The sequence below is a fragment of the Atta cephalotes genome (genome assembly GCF_000143395.1).
Source record: "Atta cephalotes unplaced genomic scaffold scaffold00018, whole genome shotgun sequence".
NCBI lineage: Eukaryota > Metazoa > Arthropoda > Insecta > Hymenoptera > Formicidae > Atta > Atta cephalotes.
Genome location: NW_012130082.1, coordinates 1,368,943 through 1,387,244, shown reverse-complemented (window position 1 = coordinate 1,387,244; position 18,302 = coordinate 1,368,943). Strand labels below are relative to the sequence as shown.

The following is an 18,302-nucleotide window of genomic DNA, read 5'->3' as shown; positions in this document are numbered from 1 at the left end:
TTTAGAAAAAAAATATATAATTATTTTAGAGAATATATAATTGTTTTATATCTAGTTAAATAATGGGTACAAAAAATTCGATGCTTACAAAAGTTATATTTCCAAAATTGCATAATTATTTTTTAGCAAACTGCGTTCGTATCAATTCTTTTTTAAAGTTAAATGATTATTTCTTTACTCTATTTTAATTTGAACTTTAATTTATTTGTTACAGAATCATCGTAGCAATGTTGCAGATTTAACTCCACTGTTGCGCATCGGTTGGTGAGTAATGAATTAATGTTTTTATTGAGGCAACGGATATGTAATAATTTTATTAATATACCATACATATATTTAAATGCATATATGAATCAATTTAATAAAAATTAACTGATAAATGTATATATAATATACATCCGTTGCCTTAAAATGGATAAGTTGTGATAGATTAGGATAAACTTATATAAATACGTTCTTAACTTAATTCCGAATTGTAGAATTTACTGTGCATACACTGTTAAATTTTAATATCACATTACATTCAATTTAAGTTATCTTTAATCCTTCTTATAAGTCGCTATTACTCAATACTCGTTAATTTAACTAAAACAATAAATAATAAATTGAATTGGAAGGAACTACGAGCCACGCTGGTTTATTCTAAATGTATATATTTCTGTGAGAATAAATAATAATTAAATATAACATACATTTCGACCCCTTGGGTTATTTTCAAATATTCACATTTTCGAATAAAAATGTTATTCTAATCGATTTCTTATATAAATTATTTCAATATAAATTTATATATATATATATATGAAATCATCCCTAAAACGCATTTCTTACGTATAGTTGTTTATGTCTACCGCTAGCAATAGTTTATATGGTAATTATTGCGAGCGACAAGCATAAACAACTATGCGTAAGAAATGCATTTTGAGGACTATATTACACATATTCATTAATGACGTCTATTAAGCTGACACAGCCACTTCAGCACAATCGAAAAGTTGCACAGAAATTTAGTGCTTTTTTGCTAATTTGTTGGTCTATTCCCGATTTTGTTGCTCCAGCCAACTCCAAAGAAACAATGGCTGTGCTAGCATAAGAATAAAGTTAGTATAGCCACTCAAAAAAATACAAAAAAATTAAAAAATACGGCATATTCTTTTTGTGTTAATTTGTTGCTAATTAGTTCTCACTTCCCGATATTATTGCTCCATCCCCAACTCTCGAAAATCATCCCTTTGCTCGCGATTCCCGACGAATCCGATTTTGTTGCTCCACTCCCAAATCTTGAAAACCATTCCTAGGAATGCGAATTTAAATAATTATATCAATTTTTGCTTGATATACATTGCGAACTAAAAATGTCTTAATTTAACTTGCGAATATACAAACACAGAGATTATAATGGATTTAATAAAAATAAATATAAAAATTAATAAAATAGAAGTAAAAATTAATGAAAATTATAAGAAATAGAATTAAATATGCATTTCATGTAAGAGTTGATAAAATAAATTTTAAAAAATATGAAGTTCGTGAAAAAGAATACTATATATAAAAATCATTTAATAAAATTTGGAGAAAGTGTGTATGAAATGACTCAATTCACTCTTACAGAAATCAAGTACAATAATTTCATAATTAACTCTTTGGTTCTCTTCGGAAACACACTTTACAATACAGCACATTCAACCAATTCAATTGCTTTTTATAGCTTTCATAAAAATAAATACATCATAAAAAAATTTTTTCGATTGAAATGTCAGACATTATGGAAGATAATGATACCAAGCAAATATACATAAGCACCTTTATTAATAAAAATGTATCTCTAATAAACAAAATGCCATAAGCAATGAAAGAAACATTTTAAAAAGTATTGGAAAAAGAAAGTATGTATTTAGAGGCATCGAAAGATTAAGAGTGTTAATGTTCTATGTACAGTTTTGAATGAATAGTATTTTTTTATTTCCTTTTTCACATGTCTGTCTTCAAATGTTCTTTCATATTGTGTTTTTTAAAAAAATAGGAATTTTAAGAGCATTTCGACAATTTATAAAATGAATTGAAAAGGATATTCTCGTAGATCTATATCATCTACATTAAACGACGATGAACATGAGTCTTGGGATGCACCATTACGTAGACAAACCGTGCCCTGGGCCAATAAAAATATTCATACCAGAGGTATCTAAATTCGCTATAAGGAAATTCTAAAGAGTTCTAGAAATCAAAATTAAATAAATTTGTCATTCTGCTAATATGTTATATTATATACAATATATACATATGTACTATTTGTGAAAAAAATGTGAATTCTTCTTTCTTATTTGATACATTTTTTAGATATTGAAGTTCAAACAACAAACTCACCACATCACATACCTTTTCATCGTTCATCTGTCAACAGTGAGCAAAGTTTAATCAACACTTCATTCACCAGGGATCCGAATGTTCCCATTCAGTGTCCATTTGAAGAACCATCTCGCCATAGTATTTCTAGTTTTCAACTTGCGGATAAACACGATTCCATCCAATCTTCCGAATCTTATACTCCTTATTCCGTAAGTTTTGCACAAACTATAAACTGTTGTAATTACATAATATCATGTCTTAGATAAAAACTGCTTCCATTAAAAGCATTTTCTTAAAAATCTTAATTTCTTCTCCTTAAATTTAATTATTGCTAGAATCTTCACTTTTAATCTTAACGAGTTTTCGGTTATTGAATTTCATATAAAATAAAAAATACAAATTTTATTTATTTATACATCTAATACCTAATTTGATAAAATATTTCAAATTGCAAAATTATAGCATTGATGTTAAAAAAAATATCCAAAATAATACTTCAAAAAATATTGAGAATATATATATATATATATATATATAAATTTATATTTTATACATAGTACATCAATAAAACTGGATTAATACATTCTAAGAAGAAAGTATTGCCATCAGTACCACTAAATCAAACACAACCATCGGCAATGCGCAATTTCAACAACTATGAGTCAGTTCAAAACAAAAATGACAATATAGAATGGGAGTTTGAAAATAAAATTAATCGCAATGTTAACAATGATATTCGGTAATAATTTATTTGATTAAGAATAAATTTTTGGCGATATTAATCAATTTTTTCTTAGTGACATCATTTTTTCCATTATAGAATAAATCCTATCAAAGAATTAGAAATGATCGGACGCAGGAACAATAATAACAAAAACGATGATGCACCTCCATTCAACTTTCAAGTAAGATATGTTAATTTATTTATGTTAATCTTTCAAAGTCAGTGGCTACATTTATACCATGACCGCGCATTTAGACCGCGGTCTATAATAGGTGTTTTTGTTTATTCTGTTTTTAACGAAAACATCTATCGTAGGTCGCGGACTAAGCGCATGATGTAAACGTAGCCACAGTCAAATACGAATATCTATATGTTTTATGAATATAAATATTTTTTTTATATTTTTATGAAGATATTATTTTTAAAATTAGGTAATTATACTCCAAATTTTAGAGAAAATTATATGTTGCTATAACAATTTTCAAAAGACATTCGCCATTCTAGGCGATGCTGCGGAAAACATCTCATCAACGTGCTTCAATGAAACGTAATCCTGTATATGAGAGTGTCACATCATTAGAATCACCAAAATCTCATCATAGCGACTTAGACGAATTGAATATTGCCTTCAAAAGCGATGATAGTCACAAAGATTCGCCAGAATGGAGTCCAAACGAAATGATCCTAATGTCAGAAAAATATGCGAAAGAGAACGCATGGAATGAAGACGCCAAAGATAGTATTATTACTACAGAAATAGCACCAGGCATTACTGTCAAAGGCTATGTTGCAGACCTATAAACAAATAGAGATCAGTTACATCAAAATCATATATTAATTGTATTTGTTTCACAAAATCTCTCTCTCTCTCTCTCTCTCTCTCCTTCCCTTTCCCCTTCCCCTCCCCCCCCCTCCCTCTCTCTCTACAGATATATATTTGTATATAACTACGAATAATCTGGAAAAGAAAAAAGATTGTGAATTAAAATTTAGTAGAGAAAATACAATCAATTTCTCGTAAAATTTTCGATTACATCAATAATCAATATATAATTTCAATTTAGAATTTTTTTTGTAATTGCTAGATATAAAAACATAAATCTGTATTGCGCAATAAAGTCGTTTATGACAAATTGTTAATTAAACAAAGACTGCAACAAAAAAAAATGAAAAATATGCGTTTTTGCAATTAATTTAATTGCAGAAAGTTAATGATTATTTCTCTATCAATACACAAACATCTATTAAATGATATTCATCAATATCTATAACTCAAAATAAATAATTTAAATTATAAATAGCATATTATATATTATATTTATAATAATATTGGTTACGCGTATGTGTTCATGAAAAGATATATAAATATTTGATGATTTATATGAAAGTAATAATAATTATTCTTCTATTAATACAAAGAAGAATAAATATAATAATATTCTAATTTATTCATTACTGTTAAATATAATACAAGATCCAACATAGTTAATTATAAAATCTAGTTAATGAAAAGAGTAACAGTACAGTTACAATAATAAACAGAATGTAAAAATCATATCATAGATCTCCATAAAAATTCTTACACTATTATAATTATGTTATCATAACTATAATTTTCAATAAATATCGAAGTATATACAATATAAAAAAACATATTTTTTTCCACGTTATCATTATATTATAAAATTTGAATTTGGATATAATATGTATTCATATACATATTAGCATACTGGCCACGCGTAACAATTTTTCTTACATATGTAACATCTACAAATAAAAAAAAATCATATATATTACTAAACATTTTTAAACAATATTTAGAAATGTTTGGTAACATATTTATCCATCACAGTAATTCATATGAAAATATATGTTAATTCATCATGTTTTTATATATTCAATCTTATAAACACACAATATTTAGATTATTTTTTGATAAAATAGCTAAAAATAAATTGGCAGCCTGATACAAAACATAACAAATGTAATTTACATTCATATATAAAATGTATAAATCTCGAAGTAACATATATGTATACTTATTATGTATACATTATGTATATATATTAAAAATATGTTTTATATTTATATCATTTACAATTTTTAAATATAAAAACATAAATTTGCATTTGCTTCGAACACGACGGTGTCATCAAAAATATGAATTTATTAAAAGATTAGGAATGCAGATAATGTCTTAATATACAAAAATTTAAATTGTGATAATTATTACCTAATCTTTATCAGGCTGAATGTTATCATGACCACAATTTTGTTGTGAACTTTGCTTAATAATGTTAACCAATGTATCCAATTTGGTAGGACGAGCTATTTGCAGGACCATATGTGCTTCTTCCAAAATTAAAAGACCATTGTGTGCGTCACTGGCTGATAAATTATGCGCTGATATCACATGTCGTCTCCAAGCTGCGTGCGTAGGAAGAATCTATACATGTATAAAATAATTATAAAAATAAAATCTTGCCCGTCATATAAATGCAAATGTGACATATAATTTAACTTGCTTTTTATTTTGAAATTGATTAAGCAACTCTACTAAACTCACTTGTAAACACCATTTGCAGTTAAGAGATGGAGAAATAGTATGCACAGCTTTTATGTGCCTTCTACGGAAGCCCCAACTGGTATATGCTCTATCACAAAAAGGACAAGGAAATGGTGGATATGCTGGCCCTTTTAAAGTCTCTTCTGATGTATCTGTATTGTAGGATTCGACAAACGCGGGAAAACTGGGTTGCAAAACTCCAGAATTGTATCCCAGAAAATTCGAGGATTCCGGTTGATCTAATGATTGTTCAGCACGAGAATAATTCGGTAAATCAGATAATGGATCCTCCAATATTTTCGAGACATTCCACAACGTGCTTCGTTCGACTGCGAGAGAATCTCTTCTGTGCGTTTCTGGATCTGGGGAAGTATGACGAGCTTCGGCTATTACTGTCACAATCGGCTTCGACGATCCTGTAAAGAATTTCAGTCTACCATTTGAATTATTTCTTTATAAGCGAAATTTAATGTGTAAATTAAATGTTGGACACAGTAATCACATACAATGAGATATAATGATATAATATACTCAAGTAATTCGTTGACTTCGTTTTTCTATTTACAATATAAAGATAGAGAAATAATGAAACAAGTATATATTATTTTTTTCGTTTTAAATAATATTATTTATTCGTTACTATTCTCAATTCTATTGTAATTTGAAATGATATTTATAATGTAAAGTATATGAAAAATATTTAATATTTAATTTGCAAACAGATCTAAGAAAATTATTACACTAAATACTGCAAAAAAAGCTAATCTTTTTCGTAGAGCTTCATATTCATATGTGATGAACAAAGGAATATATATAATAAGTACATCAGAAATAAGAAGACAATTAAAAATGTAAAATATGTTTATTTGCGACCAGTCGTTTGTCTTGTCTACAATAATATTGATTTAAATAATATCGTTTCGAAGCTGTCGGTGTGCTCCAATGATCAACGCTCGTACCGCGCAACCGAAACAAAAAAAAACATGACTTTACAAATAAAACAGAGATCAAAGAACACTTTCGCGCGAGTCTCAAGAAAAGGACGTGCGATAGAAATCACACGTAGATTCGCAACATAGATTCTAATAGTTCGCAGTGCATGCTGAATGCACCTTTGCTGCGATTTAAATACTCTACAAGCATGTCTTAAATCACTATTCTTGTTGTAAGAGCTACGGTTTTTCTTTTTTTTTTTTAAGTGTACACAGAGCTGCCGTGGTCGTGCAGCACGTTCACACACGCACGTGATCAACACGACCAAAACGTATCCTCATATATATATGTACATACATATACCATACGTATACCTCTTAACTGAATACGCGTGCCGCGTATGCACGCCCGTATATATACCATACAATTTCGCATAATGAATGCATACACGCGCATCTTGTCCATGTATTGGTAATGCGTGTGAGCGAGTACGTAATGTGTATATTCGAGTGCAAGAGAGAAAGAGAGACTCGCGTGTCTCTCTGATATACGCCAACTTTTTAATAACATCGTACCGCGTTTTACTGTAAAAGCGAATTCTCACATGAATTGTAACTAAAAAATAAGAAGGAATGTTATTCAAGGTGCTATACGTGAAACAAAAATACACAGATGGATGAATAATCGACCTTACTCGTGAACGCATTGTGAGAGAAGCAGGGAGATTCTTTAAATACGCGATGTGCGAGTATAAAAAAATGTGAGAAGAGATCAAACAAATTATCAAACAAATTATTTCAGAATTTCCCTTGATAAAGTGAAACAGAAACTACCAGGAAGGCTTAGAATTATTCGATTGTCCGCCACCCATCACGCCGAGTGGCGAACCTGAAGCGTATAAATAATTCGATCGCGTCTATAATGCTCTTTCTAATCACCCTGTCACCCCGAAATCTATAGCCTAGAAACGTCACCGCGGATCGGTGAGTGAGAGCACGTTCCAACTCTATTTCACTTTAAATCCGCGATTTTAACCACTGTCGACTGGATCATCCGTCTCTTCTTCCCCTAGCTACATGCTACACGCGCGTGAATCTTACTGTCTACTTACATCAATTGTTTTTTTTTTTTACAGTGTCCTAAATATAAAGCGCGAAAGCTCATACCAAAGAGGAACAAGCGAGGAACGAGTTGTCCTACGATACTTGTATGAGAACGAACGGGGTGACGGGTTTACAAGAACGATCCTATTCCAGCCAGTGGAAACGTTTCCGTTTGACCCCTGACCTAAAACGCCCTAGTCATTGAGTGTAGACCGATCGTCTCTGAAACAAATACCTTTTCAAGCCTCTATTACTAGTGTCAATTTTGGTTACGCAATTCTTCCAAGCCTCCTCCCATTCGAGACTATTAGGCGGTATGCCACTAAAATGCAAGAGGACCTCCCGAATTAAATGTATCTTGTTACTATCGAACTGTTGCTTGCCCATCTTGCCATTAACATTGCAGAGGATCCTCTCTTCCGGCGTAAAGAGGATTTTCATGAGGTCACAGGCCAAATGATCCATCGGTCGAGATGACGCCCAGGTTGAGATTATGTCCGGACTTGGTAGGAGATCGGCATAAGGTAGATGCTGATACGAGTAAAGCAGCGGTTTGACATCCGAGAATCCACTTAGCCCGGACAAGCCAGATAAACCGGAAATGTCTTCAGCAGGACTGTTCCCAGATCCTGCCACACATATCAGCACAGCGCGCTTTAGACACGGACTGCTCCACACACGTGAATTACGCGCACAATAAAGAAAATGCGAGCGAGTGTACATTAAAGACTATAATGAAGAACGGATCACGCATCTTCCATCTCACGTATGCACTGCTCACGCATGCACGCACATACGCATATGCACCGCCGATCGAAGCGTGATGCCGAAACCGGCTTCATTCTCATAAAATCTCTGAATTACAGAAATTAAAATTATAATAATTACTATCAGTTTTTACACAAATTGCAGTCATTACAAATCAAATACGCTTCGAGATAACGATATACTTCCGTATCAAATATTCCGCGAAATACTTTTGCTACAATGTAATGAGCTACGAGGACATTTACCATTTGCACCAATTACGTCGCTCTCATTGTCTTTTCGATAGAGTTCTCTTTACTCGTGCACGCAATCTTTGTCTCTACTTCATCACACGGAGCCATTGCAGCACAGCAAATTAAGAAAACGTGGCGCGGCAAAACGAAAAGAACAGAATATGCGGTGAAAGCGAACAGAATATTCGAAAAAGCTACGATCTGCAGTACCAAAGAAAAAGCTTTGATACTACAGTAGCTGCTGGCAAAGACAATGAAACTGTGTATACAAATGTATACAGCATTTGTGCATGTGGTAATATTAATTATATGCGATAATGAAAATAATAGATTTTTAATAATAGATGAAATAATACATATATGCTAAAATGATAGTTCATATTTGATTTCCAAAAGAAAAATGTAATTATATCTGCATTAGAACTTAAAACTTATTATTTTAATAAAACTCTTTTTTGCATATAGGTTAATAATATTTCATATATATTTATCAAATTTAACATATTCAATTACTAATAAAAATCATAATGTATGTATTAAATAGACTAATTTATAAATTCAGAGAATTATTAATTGAAAAAAATTACTTTTTTCAATTATAGAATATTTAACAAATTTAAGAATACTTTTTTTAATGCTAATATATTATAAAAAAATATTAAAATGTAATTTTACTTTTTGCAATTATACATTAAACACAATTAAATTTTAAATGAAAAATACAATCTTTAAATATCTTTAAAAATCTTTTTTAACTAAAAAATATAAGATATAATTTCTTCAAAATAAATAGGTTTATGTATGCAAGTTATAGCTTCAAAAAGCTAATTTACGAGTTTATACTTAATATAAAAACAAAGACATTAGCAACAATACAGCAGCGAAAATGCAAAGAAAGAAGACTCAATGTTTCATTTAATGAATAGTAATACATAATTTTTTAACACAGAAAAACATAAAATATAATATTATATATAAGAACTAGCTATTTATACAACTGTTATATAATGCATACTAAATTGCATAAAATAGTAAAAATCTAATTAGTTAATGTGGCACTAACCTTGATTCCCATCTGCTTGTCCTGTATCTAGCCTTTCTGCTGGATCCTTATCTAATGGAGATTGTTTCTGGAGATCGTCTACTGTCACTTCCAATGGTTCTATCTGAAATGCATTTGGATTGAATGCTATATTTTATACACGCCACTGTACGTGACGCACAATTGTTTTACAATTTTATCATTGTTATCTTATTTTCTGAACTAACTTTCATCTCCAATCGATGATATACTGGATTAGGTAACGTTTCTGGTAACATATACTCTCCATCTTTCCCACTTTGATCGCTGGCAGCGGATTCATTTGTATTTTCTGATTGCGATATTTTAGGTGTTAGTGCTTTTTCCAAGATAGAATTATTCTGTTGTTTGCTAACTTTCTGTTTCTTTTTAGGTGCCTCTTCCTTATTCAGCGGTACTTCTTCAGCCACAGCTTGTTCTAGCTCAGCTAATCGTTTGTAAGATTCCTTTGCAAAAATATCTCCACCAGACAAGCCTCGAATTTGTAATGTCTCTGCTGCTTTTAAGAGTGCTGGTAAATTCTTTTGCTCAATATTTACCTCTCCTTTATATATAAATATTAATAGTGCCTCCAATTCGCTAAAGTGTACATCCTGAAGTATTATTACCGGATGCTGGCATGGGTTCGTCTACAAGATAAAAAAATAAAACTGTTAAACTATTATTCAAATTATTATAATATATCATTAATTAATCAATCGAATTTGTATTTATCAGATTTGTCATTTTTTTAAATTTTTTAATCAATAAACTATTTGCTTTTTATTTTTCTTAAATTCATTAATTAATTAATTTAACTTTATCATAAACAAATAAGTAATTTTCTAAGAGGAATGTATTGTTTTAGAAATATATATAGTATTGTTTATTAAATTAGTAATATATAAGAAGAAATACTTACAATATTTGAGAAATATAAAAAACATGTATGTATATAAAATATAAAAACATATTATTTTATATTGGTTCAATTAATACAATAGAAAGAAATACTCCTCAAGAATTATTCCTTTTTTTTTATTACTTTATAATAATTGAATAATTCTTTTCTTTAATCAGAACTACTTTATTATCATTTTCACAAAGGAAAAATGAAATATAAATAAAATTCATAAATACTAAAATTAGCATTTTGTGTTACAGCAAGTTTTAAATCTATCAAGTATTGATAATTTATCGTAAAACATCAGGAACAAGAAAGAAAGAGATACATTACCATTCGCTGACAAAAATCGAGATAAGCGAGAAAATTGTTCCACTTAAAGAGGCGCAGAGTCAAATAGCTAATAGCCGCGTGTATTCAATAATCGTTAGGTTTATCTCGATAATAGTCTCGGTAATAGTCTTCTAACCTCGATGCGAGAGCTCCGAAGGCTATACGCGACAGCTGACAAACACGTCGTTTTACCCGCCAATTGTTGAGGGCATGACAACACGCGTGCGACGCGAGGACAAGTTCCGGAGCAATGAAGAAGCATCCAAAGATGACTGGTCTCGTCGTAACGCTCAGGAATACGTTCAGGGATGATCACGAGGAGGATGACCTTGACGGTCGCTTACCTGGAAGACCTTCTTGAAGAAGGGACTGCTGGCCGAGAGTATCACCTTGTGCGCAGTGAGGCACTGTCCATCACTCGCGAGAGTCACGTCCACCAGGCCCTCTTCCTCCCACAGGCTCTCGAAGCTGGTGGCGATATTGCTGAGAAAACTGTTCCACTTTAGACATATTTGACTTGACATGTCGCGTTGAGATCGGACGGGCACGCTCGTTATTGTTGAGACGCTATCGCACCGTGTGTATCGCAGTAATGCCCTGGTCCGCGGAACCTTCTCACGCGACGACAGAGACGGCGAGCGCGGCAGTGGAACCGTAGTCGTGCCAGGTACGCACAAACATCGCCGGAGTCAGAACTGTCGGGAGAACGCCACACTCACCACAGCCGAGCAGCATGGCCGTCCGCACTCCGTCGAATATTGGCTCATGCTCGCGCGCCAAGTTCGAAACGTTCCGAAACACTTTAGCGTTCTGTATTCTAGTACGGTACTTCTTGCCGTACGGAATAAATAATTAAATGCATCTTGACCGGAATAGCTCATTAGATATAATTCTTGCAATCTTTTATCTTGATATATTGTCACAATACGCATGTAGGACTCGATAAAGACGCAGAATTCAAGCTCGCTGAACGATTCGTAATTTCCCTTAAAACTTCGAAAGAAATTCCATTTAGAAAGAATTCCTTTATAAGGAATCATCTTTTTTTAATATTGCATTAATATATTGTATAACTTAAATAATTCTTAACTATAATTTGTCGATTATAAAATTATAAATGTTATATTTATTTATAAATTTTATGAATATTTGTGTGATTTATCTTATTGTATATTATATTGATGTATATTTTATGTGTGCGTGTTATTTTGAGTGTTTTATCACGTTACATGACGCATATTATATGAAGATATAAATAAAAATCTATTCTAAATTCTGAATTATAGATTATACTATATGTAGATTGCCTGAACTTACCAAATTTATTTATTTTATATCCAGATAGACAAAGAGTTCAAAAAGAATTTAATGATGTGTCATCAATTCTTTTTCATTCATTTTTAGATGCAAAAAGAATTCTTTTTCTGAAAAGTTTTGAAATGATGAATTGATGATACGACTGAATTCTTTTGATTTCTCTGTGCTATTTGGGTATGCAATGTCAGTGCATTGTTCTGCAAATTGAAAATGAATTAGGCTTAAAACTACTTTTTATTATTTCTAATTTTATGCGTATATAAATTAGAACTTGTAATAATTATCAAAATATTCAGTTAAATCATATATATTAGCTGATATATTTCTTTAACATATATTACGTTAACTTTATAATATAACTCTATTAATAATTATTTCTTTAGATTTATATGACACATAATAAATTAATACATTCACGTTTTAAAGCAAAAAAGAAAAAGAATAAAGCAGCCAAATAATGAATAATAATGTTTATAAAATTTGATTTACGCTCAAAATTAATAAATCCTCGCAATAAATAGAAATAAAATCAGCTGAATTTTCTAATAAAATTTGGAAAGTTTTAAATACTTCAAATTCATAAACAGGCGCTCCATCGTTATACGTTTATTTCACAATCGTTTACATTATATTTCTCGTAAGAAAACGCGGGTAGCGTTGGATCGAAAGGCAACATCGTTCCGTGGCACGATAGGCTCGCATTAAGGCGAAGCTGAGTGCATGCGTGCAGATGTTTATGTGCGTGCTTGCGTGCGTACATTCGACTGTTATTCTTATGGCCGACAATTCCCGCGTGCGTGGCCGCGTGCGTGCCGTGCGTGCGTATGTACGTGCGTGCGTGCGTGCATGCGTGCCCGTTCGCGTGCATGCATGCTTGCGTGCGTTCGTGCCTATAACAGAGTTTCATGATCGTTAAGGTTTCACCAAGTTCTACTCTGCTTTTCACGTTCGATCCCGAAAACATACGAAAATACAGAACAAAAACCTAGCAGTATTTCGACGCATTTGTTTTCTCAACTGGAAAAATTAAGAATTTTACAAATAACTCTTTTTAATGACTTTTTTTCTAACAAATGCGACAGAATATTATCTGTATCATGTAACGGAAATTGACGCGACATAAACGGTAAACATACGTCTTTTGTAAAGGACAATCCTTCATTTCGGAATAACTGTCCTTTAGATTTATTATTATCTTTTTTAAAATTGAATCATTTATTTTTAATAATACGTTACAAGAAATTCGTTTCTATAGTTATAACCTTTCAATGTTTAATATCGCACAATGAGCGACGTTTACGAAAACAACCGATAAATATTTAATTTTGTACAAAGAGTTGTACAATTAGCCCAAGCAGAACAACAAAGTCACAATAACGTCGAAATGAGTCATGATTAATTGAAAAGTAACTTTTAATAATCAAATTTGCAACTATTTTATCATTATTTTGAGATTATATGATGAGATTATATGATCTTGGGCTTTACTTGAAAGTTATCTCAGGTCATCTATTTATCTCAGATTATATCTATAAGTCACAAACTAGTTTCAAAATATCTAAAAATGAAATTCTAAAATCGTCAGGTTTGTCTTTTATTTTCTCTTAAAAAGTATATGGTCGCTATATAAGAATAATAAACGTACACAAGAATAATAAATGTATGAGTGAGCGAAGGAGAAAATAATTTATATTCGCTTTATCGATAGAAGATTCAAGAGTTTTATCTTAATTGATTCTTAGCAAATATGAATGTAGATAGATAAGTAATAAATAAAGTATAATTTTATTTCACACTACTTTCTGCAAACGAATTATAATTTTAAATCGCAATTCTCGCCCATTGCCGCGCTCAAAAGCTTTTATTATCGCGTGTTTACGATTTGTAATTAGGAATTTATCGTTAAACAATTCATTCTGCACACGTTCTATATATGTGTGATATATCTTCATGCAGAAATAATTGTAGCAAGAAAGAGTACGATGCTTCAAAGATTACCTCGCTCGGTATATTATCCCGATTTTTACGGAATAATGTTGCATGAGAAGAAAATCTTCCGAATAAAAGTCACGCGATAGCCTCCAATTTTCGAATATGCATAGAATCGTCGTTACTTCCTGTCACGGTACAATTTCCATAATATTTCTTATGACAAGATGCACAGTATGAAAAATAATATATATATATATATATATTGTAAAATTTATCATTATAAATACTAAAATAAATATTCACGTCAATATATATAAAATCGAGCAATAGCTCCTAAATATTAGCTAGTAAATATTTATTTTAGTATTTATAATGATAAATTTTACAAGAAAAAGAGATGTAGCTTTCTACATGATTAAATGTAAAATATATTTTTTTTATATTTGGAATATAAATGTTTTATATATACATGTTTTATATATACAATACACAACAAATCTTGTTGTGTATTGTTTAAAATTTCTTGTATGAATAAATGGCCCTGAAAAGGACCATTTTATTCTTTCCAAATTTGTTTCATTCCGCTGATTCATAACATGACTGTTAGATATCTAATATAATTCACACAAATACAATCTTTAAACAATTACAAGTAAATTATTATTGAAATCGCCATCACTAATCTATGATTCAAGACTTCTTTACTCCTCTCCGCACTACATTATATGCCATCAACGCTTGCATACATTGTAAATTCCGTGCGTTTTTCATAGCCTTCCCAAAAATCACTACATCGGTGTACGATTTTTTTTTGCCTTTCTATTTTTTTTAAAACTCTCAGATAGACAGAATTCATGTTTGATAAATGATGAAAGTCGATATCGAGTCTCTTCTTTTCCAAATCATGATAAACGCCAGCGGCCTTCTTACAGTCTAGACACTTGTATATAATTCTTTAAACTTCCAAAATTTATTGCGAACTATTACGAACGAACGATCCTTCAGAATCTAGGACGTATGAGCCAAAAGTAACGCGTTGATGTTGTTAAGCGATCTTTTATATTTTCAACGACCATTCAACTCGATTGTGATTGGTCTTTGGAGCAACGGTAGGAGACTTCTTGATCAAATATTAATTTTCTCAAAGCTTTTCAGAATAGTGGCAATGAGAAAATTTTCACCTTTTCTTAAAATTGTGTGTGTGTGTGTGTGTGTGTGTGTGTGTGTGTGTGTGTGTGTGTGTGTGTGTGTGTGTGTGTGTGTGTGTGCGTGCGTGCGTGCGTGCGTGTGTGAATTCTGAAATACATTTACTAATAATGTTTTTAAGATTTATTGTATAATTTTTAAAAAAGTATCTTAAACTTTTTCAGATAATAAAATTTTATAATAAATAATTTCATAATAAAATTTTATTAAAAATTATAGGAGAAATTTTAGAATATTTCAAGATTCATATAAGAAAGAATAAAATAAAGAATTTCAGACTTTTTTGGCACTTTTGAAAAATATTCCAATTTGTATTAAAAATCTGATAAAGTTTCTGAAACATCACAAAATTATATTTAGAAATTTAGAAAAACTCTGAAACTGAATTTTTTTTATATAAAAATTCTGAAAAATTATATGCAAAAATTTGAGAAAAATATTAATTAAGATCGCATATAAGTAATCGCAGATAAAACTTACTGTAAGCATAGAAAAATACTATTATCTCTAATCTTGTCCTGTTTGATAAAAACGTATACATGTCCGAAACTTTTATCTGAAAAGGCTTTTATCTAGAAATATACAGAAATTAAGTAAGCGATTCTCCTCTAAAATTCTTTATAAAAAATTTCATAAACTAATGTAGGAAATTAGGCAAATGAAAGTTCGGTGCGATAATGCATAATCATTGATATGTACATAAATTATTATAATTACACTTGAGTGTAATTATAATAATTTAGATAGAATATAGCAAGTCAAAAATATAATTTAGATATACACAGAATGAATGATTGTGCATTAAATACTACAATGAACTCTCATTTGCCTAATTTCTTACATTATTTTAATTTCGAGAGACCATAATTAGTAATTCTTATTAATTTCATAAATTGTCTCGATGCAACATTTATAAAATTATATGATTATATTATAATTATAAAATTATATATATAAAATTATATAAATCTTGTAAAATGTGTAATCTATAATTATACGAGTATATTTACGAGTATTTTTATAAAAAAAAATGTAGACACTCTGATCTTTTCTAAAATATCGATTAATTGCGCAATTTTAATTTCGATATAGTGTTTCAGCAAAACAATAGCAATATGACGAATCATAGCGACATTTAATAAAATTTTTTTTAAATTTGAAAAAAATTGTCCAATAATTAAGAAAAATATTCAGATGTATTTTAAAAATATTATGCCGGAAATTCAATTACAATTAACAATTATCTAACAAATTAAAGTTTGACTTTATGATATTTTGATTCAGGCCTGTCCAAAATTTGATTTATAAACCGAAACTCTTTCCTATCTCTCCATCATTTTGGTACAATAAAAAAGAATATAAATAATAAAGAATACATACCTGAAGTCTGTCTAACAATAAGCACCATAGAATGAAGGAATCAAGAGAATCCGTTTTTTAATCTGCAATTATAGTAACCGGTTTTTATTTTGTTATCCTCTGTCTGTGACATTTATAATGATACGGATCTTCTTCAAGCATTCTTGTTTCTTATAGAAAATATAAATACAGAAGTTTGCAACAATATTGATACAACGTTGCATATTTCAAAGTTGGACAAACCTGATTCAGATGGAATGCTGGTGTCTATCCTTTGTTATTTAGACGTTATTTGTCTCGCTACTGAGACAGCAAAGAGGTGGAAGCATTTCGGCTGAGTTTTTCACAGGCCTATTCTGACTGTAATCACATAAAACTTCTTTCTTTCTTCTTTTTGTTCTGATCGATTCTAAATATTCAAATTATAAGCAAATTCATAGACCGTTCTTATTTCAAGATTGTCTTAAGTAATGTCTTAAGACGCTAATATGGTCCTCTGATTAGTTTGTGATTTCTTAATTAAGATTATATTTAAAGCCTACTCTACAATATGCTTTTCATTTTTTCTGTTTTCTGCTTTTTGTTACTTTTATATCTTATCTTTTTGCTTCTTTTTGCTCCAGTTTTTGTTTTATGTTGCTCGAGATAAAAGTTTCCAAAAGTAACCAATTTCGGAAGGAACAGAAAACACGTAGCAAAAAATGCAATTGTCAATAAAATGGTTGCAAAGAGGAAAAAAGCAAGAAACAAGAAACAAAGAACATTGTAAAATAGGCTTAAGATGGTCTTGAATATAAAATTTGACTATGAATTATGGCCTATAAATCCTTGTCACTATTGCGCATCTTTCAGCATTATATTATAATAGTTTCTTAGTGGATTATATGTTTCATAACATACATGCAATGAGTGCAAAAAATATTCGTAGGAAATTTTTTGTAAAAAAAATCTTATTTGTAGAGAATAAACGTTAATTAGATTTTAATAAATACATTTTGTTCTAACATAACATACAAACAAGTTTCGCATGTATTCCCGACTTTAGAAATTAAATTTCTTGACTGTACGAATACTTTTTGGCATTCAAACAATACAATTTTTAATTTTCGCTTATTTTTCAGATGATACATTTTCTATAATTAATACACATCTTTTTGGTATATATAATTTTTAGAAACATACAGTTTAGTTTATTCTTTATGAATTGTTAATTACCTAGCAAAAAATGTCAATTAAACGTCGAATCGACGTCAAATTAATATTGAAATCATCATATTGATATCGATTCAATATCAATTCGATGACTGATTTTTCGCTGGATAATATTTACTTTTTAAAAATAAAGTTTTTTTAAAAAATATTTTCTTTGTACAAATATATTTTGCACTCACTCTATATATATATATATATATATATATATATATATATATATATTATTATTAATAATAATAATAAATAATAATATATTATTATATACTAATACGTAACTAACTAACTATACGTAGTTAGTAACGT

The 18,302-nt window shown here is 30.0% G+C and overlaps 2 protein-coding genes across 2 annotated transcripts in view; one reads left to right on the top strand and one right to left on the bottom strand.

The window, feature by feature from the left end:
- Positions 1–3,900, top strand: part of LOC105618730 (neither inactivation nor afterpotential protein C) — a 27,856-nt gene extending 23,956 nt beyond the window's left edge. The window contains exons 19-23 of the mRNA XM_012200260.1: positions 2,081–2,181; positions 2,341–2,558; positions 2,907–3,088; positions 3,170–3,254; positions 3,578–3,900. Of these exons, the coding sequence (XP_012055650.1) occupies positions 2,081–2,181; positions 2,341–2,558; positions 2,907–3,088; positions 3,170–3,254; positions 3,578–3,874 (883 nt within the window). The 3' untranslated portion in view covers positions 3,875–3,900. The remainder of the gene's footprint in view (positions 1–2,080; positions 2,182–2,340; positions 2,559–2,906; positions 3,089–3,169; positions 3,255–3,577) is intronic.
- A 1,406-nt stretch (positions 3,901–5,306) lies between these two features.
- Positions 5,307–11,497, bottom strand: LOC105618728 (GDNF-inducible zinc finger protein 1-like). The gene is made up of 5 exons (XM_012200259.1): positions 11,318–11,497; positions 9,946–10,386; positions 9,740–9,842; positions 5,640–6,055; positions 5,307–5,519 (listed from the first exon to the last, which is right to left on the bottom strand). The coding sequence occupies exons 1-5, from the start codon at positions 11,495–11,497 to the stop codon at positions 5,307–5,309; spliced, it is 1,353 nt and encodes a 450-aa protein (XP_012055649.1).
- Between the last annotated feature and the right edge of the window lie 6,805 nt (positions 11,498–18,302).

Bases quoted from the DNA above. Each gene is read 5' to 3' on its own strand.
- LOC105618728 (XM_012200259.1), bottom strand. From the start codon at position 11,497: ATGTCAAGTCAAATATGTCTAAAGTGGAACAGTTTTCTCAGCAATATC. The intron at 10,387-11,317 runs GTAAGCGACCGT...TTTATCTTGTAG, and splicing joins TCTTCAAGAAGGTCTTCCAG to ACGAACCCATGCCAGCATCC. The intron at 5,520-5,639 runs GTGAGTTTAGTA...ATACATGTATAG, and splicing joins ACTGCAAATGGTGTTTACAA to ATTCTTCCTACGCACGCAGC.